Source organism: Eurypyga helias, unplaced genomic scaffold (genome assembly GCF_000690775.1).
Source record: "Eurypyga helias isolate BGI_N326 unplaced genomic scaffold, ASM69077v1 scaffold29017, whole genome shotgun sequence".
In the NCBI taxonomy this organism is placed as follows: Eukaryota; Metazoa; Chordata; class Aves; order Eurypygiformes; family Eurypygidae; genus Eurypyga; species Eurypyga helias.
In genome coordinates, this window is record NW_010262831.1 from 5,182 (window position 1) to 15,351 (window position 10,170).

At 41.3% G+C, this 10,170-nt stretch overlaps 1 protein-coding gene across 1 annotated transcript; it reads left to right on the forward strand.

The window, feature by feature from the left end:
* Nucleotides 1-266: 266 nt before the first annotated feature.
* LOC104512763 (protocadherin Fat 3-like) lies at nt 267-9,879 on the forward strand (the record flags this gene model as incomplete). Its single annotated transcript, XM_010155863.1, has 5 exons — nt 267-542; nt 1,629-1,748; nt 2,141-2,351; nt 5,806-7,496; nt 7,794-9,879. Coding segments are annotated over 5 exons (4,384 nt in total), but the record flags the coding sequence as incomplete, so codon positions are not given.
* Between the last annotated feature and the right edge of the window lie 291 nt (nt 9,880-10,170).

Sequence of the window (10,170 nt, forward strand, 5' to 3'; positions counted from 1 at the left end):
CAATCTATTAGATTCTGAAAATAGGGATTTCTTTGTCAGGCTCTGAGTAGGTTTTATAATTAGGGATTTTTTGCCTCCAAAGTCATATCCTTACTATTTCTTTTGATCTGAGCAGTAAGCATTTAAATTTAATTATGGTTTTCAGCCTACCATAGAGCAGCATAACATCATCAGCCATCTAATGTAAATTACTTATGTCTAGGTGCCTATCCAGTAATCTGAGTAGACTTCAATAACTGCAAATGTTTTTCTTCTGTTAACTGTAGGTTCTTGTCAAGGTGTTGGATAACAATGATAATGGCCCAGAATTCTCTCACCCAAGTTACGATGTCACCATTTCAGAGGACATCCTCCCTGATACTGAAATTCTGCAAATTGAAGCTATAGACAGAGATGAAAAGCATAAGCTGAGCTACACTATTCACAGCAGCATCGATACAGTCAGCGTGAGAAAATTCAGAATTGATCCCAGCACTGGGGTGCTCTATACTGCTGAGAGGCTAGACCACGAAGCTCAAGATAAGCACATCCTTAATGTCATGGTAAGAATGCAATATTCCCTCGGCTCAGGGCACAGGCCCTGCTGCTTCAGGTGCATACGTGCTTTCGCCTTTGCATGAGCAAAGGACTCTTAGTGCAGTAAGTAGTCATTCATTTCATCGTGCCTGCCCTGCTGTGTATTTATTTCACAATTTTATTTAGGCATTTTGGGAAACTCATTGTGAATTCATTGTATGGAATATGATATGATTTGCTATCTCAAGAGAGAGCAGGCTGGAAACTATTTAATCTCTTGGCATCTGGTCCTCTCACTCAAGGTAATTTTCGGAGTTTCTGAAGTGAGGCTGAAAGTTATTTGAGAAGTTATTCACAGGGAGATAGCTGCTTTCTTGCCGTAGAGAATGCTACAGCTTCTCTGAATACGACTCATTTGTAGTTTACTTTTATGGACTTATTTCAGTACGTCAGCTGTTGATACACTAAATAGCTTTCAGCTACATTTCCAAATGTTTGGGTGTGCAGAAGAAGATTAATTACCATTTTTTGCTCCGCGTTCCTAAATTACTAAACATAAGCCTGTCTGTTTTCAAGTGAAAGTTGTGTATTATGTACCAGAGGTTAATAAGAAAAACAATCTGTGTTAGTTGAAACATAGTAGTCCACTGTTTTCTTTAACTTAAGACTCCTGAAGAAGAGACACTTGAATGAACAGCTCACGGTGTGTTAGGTACAGGCCCATCTCTGGGCAGGGGAGCCCAGGAATCAGAAAGCTGCTGTGAGATCCAGTGAGCAGGAGCTGAGTGGGGTCTCGCTCCCAGTGTGACAAGCTGCAAGTCCTTGGGCGAGCAGGCTAAGAAATAAATACAAACTGAAGCACAGAGTGACATGGCTGATAGAGGTCATTTTGCGGTGCTTTTGTTTGATGTCCACCTAATAAAATAGGGAACTTATTCTACTTACGGAGAACCAAACTTTGGGAATCATGTTGGCAGGATTATCAGCATAGCAATGCTGAGATGTTTTAGTGTGGGATTGAGAGAGGTGCGATAAATGATGCCTCTTTTGGGAGTGCTCAGCATTTAAGGTAATTCCTACTGTTTGCTATTGGTATCATCATCTTCAAAAAGGTATGTACATACATAACGATGAAAAAGTTCATTGGCAGCTACGAGCACCAGACTGACACATGCCTGACCGTAGTGGGTAACATTGTTCATAGCTCTATGAAAGAAGGAACAGTGGGCAAGGTATGTTTGCCTCTATGCTTAGAAGCAGGGAGTAGTAGGGTAAAAGCATGACCATTAAGCATGTATTAAAAAAAAGATATTTCATGCAAACCTAAACCGAAATTTAAAATTTCCTGTGTTTGCCGCTTCAAAAATTCACGTTGCGATGATTCAGTGCCATGCATTTTTTCACAAGTGAAAAAAAAATGTCTCTAAGCTCTTCCTATTTCTTTAATTATACTATGTACCATCTTTTGTGTTAATGTATTTTAGACTGCTCTTTGGGACAAATGGATTTTTTTTATTACTTTGTATTAAACAGAGCTGAAGGTATTATTAGCACTCAGATGACTAATATTTATGAAGTTTTGTTGAATGGATATCAAGATGGGTATTACGCTCTTGTTCGATAGGTCCGAGATCAAGAATTCCCTTATAGAAGAAACCTGGCCAGAGTCATCATAAATGTGGAAGACTCCAATGACCACAGTCCGTACTTCACCAGCCCATTGTACGAAGCCTTGGTGTTTGAATCAGCAGCAGTTGGATCAGCAGTCTTGCAGGTCACAGCTTTGGACAAAGATAAGGGAGAAAACGCAGAGCTTATCTACACTATTGAAGCAGGTTAGGATGGAGATTGAAAATGTAGCATCCTGATTCATGCCATACACAGAGTCATGCTGTGATGGTGGTCTGTCTTGACATGCAAATCAGGTTCTTTGGTATGCCCTCCCTGTAGAGTTGGGCAAAGAAGACACCTCCTTGTCAGCTGTTTATTTATTTTGAAGCTACGATACCCAAAACCTGTCAGAACAGAACCTTATTCACGTTCACTAGATGGCTACAGGGCCTTTTACCTCTAAGTCATCACAGAAGATAGTTATTGAAAACTACAGACAGTGACTTGTTTTCAGGTTGTTGGCTTCAGTTAAGTACACAGTGGATCCTCCATAAGCAAATGCCACAACAGCTGGTACGTCCTGGCATCTTTGCCAGTATTCAGATCAGAGGAGCGTGGAGACCAACACTGGGCCGATGCTAAAAACTTCTGCCAGCAGAGCCTTAGCACTTTACTGGCTCAAGGTCTCTTGAAACTAACAGAGGGCATGATGACACCAGATTCAAATTGCTTTTCCTGTTAAATTGTGGATATTTACATTCAACACACAATCTGTACCAGCAAAAGCATTTCTCTGCTGGTGTAACAGAAGGGTCATGGGAAATCTGCATTATCTCTGCCACGCATGCGAGTGAACGGAACTTTCTCTGGCTCATATGAAGCTGAAGTTAAGAATTATCTCTTGAGATAAATCATATATATAAGAGTAGTTCCTGGAAAAGGAGAAAAAGAAGTAGACATTTCTAACCATCAGATGTTTCATTTCTTTTTTTGTTTTGTTTTTAGTAATATAAATATTTCCATTGTAATAATGCCCTAAGAAGAAGTCTCATATATTGCAGATTGTCCCCATATTAACCAGATCACTAACCTTTCCCAGAGTTAGGCTCTGATCGTACAGAATCGTTTTTTATCCCTATATTATTAGAAAGACTTGTCACTAGCTAGGATGGCTTACATCAATTAGGATCAGGCTAAGTGACAAAAAATAAGTAATGAAATAAGAATATCTACACCATCTCATATTGATTTAACTTCATGATAGTTCAAGCTCAGACCTAAATTAAGCTAATGTAACCTGAAACTTAGAGAAGACCCCAGGAATGTTTCCTGTCATTACCTTGTATGCTCTGTGGCAGTAGAGTCCCTTAAGCAAACCAGGAGGTAGAGTATTTTGCAGCTAAAAGTGCTGATCTTAGACCCTTGTGAACCTACAAAGATCTTAGCACTACAAAGTAAATATTTCCTTTATGCACTAGATTTGGTCTTACCAGTTATTTCTTAGTATTCTCCAGTGGCCTTTAACTTAGATCAGGGGAGGTTTTACACTTGCCCAGGCAGAAAAACACTGTGCCTTATAGAACAAACTGTGAGCAGACCAGGTCAGATTCCTGGGGTCATGGTTTTCAAGACTGTTCCCAGCTTTTTCTTGACACCTTATTACTATTATGGGCTCCAACCCAATCATCTATAGCTGCCACCACAATGTAAAGAGCAACCTGGCGTGTTATGACTCCCATAGACTAGTAATAGTCATACATGATGCAGACAGAAAAAGATAATTAGAAAGGATACTTTAGCTATGAGATGGTCCTTTTTAGTCTGCATGTTTTTCTCTTTTCTAGATGCTCTCTATTCCATCTTGTTTCTCTTTTCTCCTGAGCTCTCCCTGCAGTGTCAGACTTCAAGCTTCCATTTACTATAAGCCACCCACTCTCCCAGTTTCATTACCCACAGATGTTCCAATTCCAGATGCATCAAAATTCAGTTTCTGTGATCCATAAAATCTGCAGTTGAGGATACTGGTTTTAACTGCAGCATTCAGATTGTACACAGCCTTTTCACTCAGAGGAGTTACATCCCCTCACATGTGAAGAGAGCAGTTGGTAAAGAAAGTTGCTTTTGTGTAATAATTTCATAGCAAATTCCTAAAGGAGAAGAACCAGCTCTGGCCTTACATGAGGCAGTCGGTGGCTAAAAATTATTTGTATTAGCAAGTACTGACAGAATAGCTGCAGCAGCATTTATAGTGTCTACAAATGTGACAGATACTGTGATCTTTATGCAAATTTGTAGCTCTGGCAGAATCTCAGCTCCTCAGTGAACAGCACAATTTTTGTTTTCGCTACTAGAGTAAACTTCACTGATCTGAAAGGATGGATATAAATAGCAAGCCACTACCAGTATTGAACTACATACAGTATAGTATGTGGCTTAAATTAGCTTCCAAGCCCCAGGATTTAAAACAGATAGCAAATCGCATCTTAAAAATGGTTTACACTAACACACTTCATGTAGGATTCCATGTATTTGGTATTCCAGATAAAATTTTCACATTTACTGCTGCACAGCACCTGTAACAATCATCATTTTTTAAAATTCTCTTGTTTATTACCAGTTACTTGTGTCATATTTCTCTCCAGGTCATGGATGAATGCTCGACTGTAGACTGGAAGCAGTTCTAGTTTTTAGAGTGTAAATTACAATCACAGGAACATGTTGTAAAGATTGGAATAGCTGTAACTCAGTACGTGCTGTTTGTATTTAGATCAAATCCAGGAAAAGAGTCTGTATGCTTACACATGCCCTGTACACACACAGCATCCTGTACTTTAAGCAGACATTTAAGGAAACAACATCATATAGATTGCCTAATAAACATGGTCTGTAATTACAGGGTAGGGATACATATCGAAAGCTTTGAATCTGTCTTGCTAAAGAAAAGGTTGGCAAAAATACTAAAAAGGAAAAAAGACCCCAAAGAAAGTCCTTGATCCAAACTCACTGTTTTCACCTTAATGCAGTCAGTGATATCCCTGCTTTCATGTTATAACAGACAGTTCATGACATTTTCTGCTAAATCTCATTCATCTAGATTCGTCCTCCTCAGAGATCATACGATAAACCCCTGTGCCCCAAGATACTTGAATATCTTTTCTATGCTATTTGTTCTGTTTTATTTTTCTAAATGCCACTTTAACCTTTTTATATTCAGTTCTTTGAATCTTGAACTACTGTAGTCTTCTCTCGGTTGCTTAATATCCCCTTCAATTAAGAGCCTGAGTTGTTATCCATTTGTCATGTAATTGGCTTGTTAGCCTCTCATCTGGTTTCTTTGCCTTAGGTGTACATGTATATGACTAATTCCCATAATTTAGGGATGATTTTTCCTACTTCAGTAGTAATGAACATGCAGCACTTGCTCAGATACCGCAACTCAAGAGTCAAGATATAGATAGCAGCAGCTCAGTTTCTGAAGGCTGGAACACACGTACCATCTACTGAGATACCTGATTTTCAGAAAGGAAGGGTGGCAGGACCTTTAGAATTCTTTTGTTTGTTTAGAGGCTTTTTCCCAACAATTGCCTTTAACAAATTGCAGCTAATTGTTCCTAGTTTAAATTATCGTTATGTGTGTTGAATTTAATTTCTGATTTGCATCCCGTATTTGTGTTTTAGGAAACACGGGAAACACATTCAAGATTGAACCCGTTTTAGGGATCATTACATTACTGAAGGAGCCAGACTTAACCACCATGGGACAGTTTGTTTTGTCAGTCAAAGTGACTGATCAAGGTTCGCCACCACTGTCTGCAACAGCAATTGTGCGGATATCTGTGACGATGGCAGATAACTCCCACCCAAAGTTCACTCTCAAAGATTACCAGGCGGAGGTTAATGAAAATGTGGATATTGGTACTTCTGTTATCTCTCTGTCTGCAATCAGTCAGTCCACGTTAGTTTATGAGGTTAAAGATGGGAATGTGGATGGAGTCTTCACTGTAAACCCGTATTCTGGAGTGATCACCAGTCAAAAAGCCCTTGATTATGAACGTGCTTCTTCCTATCAGCTCATCGTACAGGCAACAAATATGGCAGGCATGGCATCAAATGCCACTGTGAACATTCAGATTGTTGATGAAAATGATAACCCACCGGTTTTTCTCTTCTCTCAGTACTCTGGCAGCATAAGTGAAGCTGCTCCCGTAAACAGCATAGTCCGGAGTGCAAATATCAGTCCCCTCGTGATACGTGCCACTGATGCTGACAGCAACCAGAATGCTTTGCTTGTCTACCAGATTGTTGAGTCTACAGCTAAAAAGTATTTCACGGTAGATTCCAGCACAGGTGCAATCAGAACAATTGCAAATTTAGATCATGAAACAATTGCCCACTTCCACTTCCGTGTGCATGTTAGAGACAGTGGGAATCCTCAGCTTACAGCGGAGAGCCCCGTTGAAGTGACTATCGAGGTAACTGATGTCAATGACAACCCACCAGTCTTCAGCCAGGCTGTATTTGAGACAGTCCTGCTCCTGCCCACATATGTTGGTGTTGAGGTTCTCAAAGTCAAGGCCACAGACCCAGATTCAGAGATCCCTCCTGAATTAACATATAGTATAATTGAAGGCAATATGGACCATTTTTTAATTGATTCAAGCACAGGGGTACTCACCATTAAAAACAATAGCCTCTCCAAAGACCACTATATGCTAATAGTAAGAGTATCTGATGGGAAATTTTATAGCACTGCTATGGTGACAATAATGGTAAAAGAAGCCATGGATAGTGGGCTCCATTTCACACAGAATTTTTATTCCACTTCTATCTCAGAAAACATCACCAATCTCACCAAGATTGCTGTGGTGAATGCTGTTGGTAACCGCCTTAATGAGCCTTTGAAATACAGTATATTAAACCCAGGCAACAAATTTAAAATCAAATCCACCTCAGGAGTCATTCAGACGACTGGCATCCCCTTCGACCGAGAGGAACAAGAGCTGTACGAGCTGGTGGTGGAAGCAAGCCGTGAACTCGATCACCTTCGTGTCGCTCGAGTGGTGGTGAGGGTTTACATTGAGGACATAAATGACAATGCCCCAGTGTTTGTAGGCCTTCCGTACTATGCTGCTGTGCAAGTTGATGCTGAGCCTGGTACCCTAATATATCGAGTGACGGCTATTGATAAAGATAAGGGTGAAAATGGTGAGGTGTCCTATCTTCTGAAGGAAGACTATGGACATTTTGAAATTGATAGAGGAACTGGCAGTGTCACTTTAAAAGAAGCCTTCAATTCCGATTTATCTAATATAGAGTATTTGGTTGTCATTCTCGCAAAAGATGGCGGGAACCCATCGTTGTCTGCTTCTGTAGAGCTCCCCATTACTATCGTTAACAAAGCGATGCCTGTGTTTGACAAGCCCTTCTATACAGCTTCCGTGAATGAAGATGTAGAAACGCACACGCCAATTTTAAGCATAAATGCAACCAGTCCAGAAGGCCAGGGTATCATTTATATCATTGTTGATGGAGATCCCTACAATCAGTTTAATATCGATTTTGATACTGGAGTTCTGAGTGTCATCAGCCCACTGGACTATGAAATAAATTCTCTTTTCAAGCTGATGGTGCGAGCCAGCGATGCCCTCACTGGTGCTCGAGCTGAGGTCACTGTGGACTTGATCATTAATGATGTGAATGATAATCCTCCAGTTTTTGATCAGACAGCTTATAATGCAACTTTGTCTGAAGCATCTTTGATTGGGACTCCTGTACTGCAGGTTGTTGCTATTGATGCCGACTCAGACAACAACAAGATTGTGCAGTATCAGATAGTCCAGGACACGTTTAACAGCACAGACTATTTCCATATAGACAGCACCAGCGGCCTAATTCTGACAGCCCGGATGCTGGATCATGAACTCATACAGCAGTGCAGCTTGAAAGTCAGAGCAACCGATAACGGGTTCCCACCACTGAGCAGTGAGGTTCTTGTCAGTATCTCAATAACAGATATGAATGACAACCCTCCAGTTTTTAACCAGTTAATATATGAATCGTATGTGAGTGAACTGGCCCCTCGAGGTCATTTTGTGACTTGTGTCCAAGCCTCTGATGCTGACAGCTCCGATTTTGACAGACTGGAATACAGCATCTTATCAGGAAATGATCGGACCAGTTTTCTTATGGACAGCAAGAGTGGCGTTATCACGCTTTCCAACCACCGGAAACAGAGAATGGAGCCCATGTACAGCCTAAATGTGTCTGTGTCAGACGGGCTGTTCACCAGCACAGCTCAGGTGCACATACAGATCCTTGGGGCCAACCTCTACAGCCCTGTGTTTTCGCAGAGTGTTTACGTTGCAGAGGTTAGAGAAAATGCTGCTCCTGGAACTAAGGTAATCCATGTGAAGGCAACAGATGGGGATTCAGGTGTATACAGCCAGATAAGCTACTCCATAATAAATGACTTTGCCAAGGACCGATTTTTGATTGATAGCAATGGGCAGATTCTGACAACTGAGCGGTTAGACCGAGAGAGCCCGCTGGAGAGCGACATTGGTATATTTTTGAGAGCCCTCGATGGCGGGGGCAGGACTACATTTTGCACTGTGAGGGTGATAGTAGTGGATGAGAATGACAACGCTCCCCAATTTCTGACAGTTGAATACAGAGCAAGTGTAAAGGCAGATGTTGGGAAAGGTTACTTGGTGACGCAAGTGCAAGCAGTAGATCCAGATGATGGAGCCAATTCTAGAATTACCTATTCTCTGTATAGTGAAGCCTCTGTTTCGGTAGCTGATCTGCTGGAAATAGATCCAGACAACGGATGGATGGTCACCAAGGGTAGCTTTAACCAGCTGAAAAACACAGTTCTGTCATTCTTTGTCAAAGCAGTCGATGGTGGCATTCCCGTAAAGCATTCCCTCATACCTGTCTACATCCATGTTTTGCCTCCAGAAACTATTTTGCCTTCCTTTTCTCAACCCCAGTATTCTTTTACCATAGCAGAAGACACCGTCATAGGCAGTACCATTGACATTCTGCATGTTTTGCCTAATCCGGGCGCTTTGTACAGCACAGTTAATGGTGAGCTGACTGAAAACAACAAAGATGGGGTTTTCATCATAGAGCAAGACACGGGGCTCATAAAGCTGGATAAGAGACTTGACCATGAGACAAATCCTGCTTTCCACTTCAAAGTTGCAGCCACCATTCAGTTAGACAAAGTAGACATTGTGTTGACTGTGGATGTGGAAGTTAAGGTATTGGACGTAAATGACAACAAGCCCGTGTTTGAAACAGCTGGCTATGATGCTATAATAATGGAAGGGATGCCCATAGGAACAAAACTTATTCAAGTTAAAGCGGTTGATGCAGACTCGAGTGCAAATGGACAGGTCACGTATATGCTTGCGGTGGAATCAGAGCTGGAGAAGATCACAGAAGCATTCACCATTGATAGCAACAGTGGCTGGATCAGCACGCTGAAGGATCTGGACCATGAAAAGGATCCTGCTTTCACCTTTGCAGTGGTGGCCTCAGATCTGGGGGAAGCTTTATCCTTGTCCTCAACCACCTTGGTCTCCGTTACCGTGACAGATATAAATGATAACGCACCAGTCTTTGAGCATGAGGTGTACAGAGGGTCAGTGAAGGAGAGTGACCCGCCGGGGGAAGTTGTGGCTGTTCTTAGCACTTGGGATGAAGACACATCTGATGTCAACCGACAGGTTAGCTACCATATTACAGGTAAGAAGCAACTTGCATGCTTTCTCCCCAGAATCAGCTTTACTGAAGAACTGTTCATGTGTCCAGTTTTAGGTGAACATTTAGCATGGTTTCACCTAAATTATCACTGTGAATCAAGTAACTGCAACTCTCTCTATCTTCTTTTTTTTTTTTTTTTAATTTTAAGTTGGACAGAATTTGCAGAAACTACCAAAGCTGAAAAGAGGGAAAGGGAGTGTGTGTCTGTCTGTCCAGGTTATTCTCTCTCTAATTTCGAAGATTAATGCTTTATGATTTTCTGCAGTGCAATCT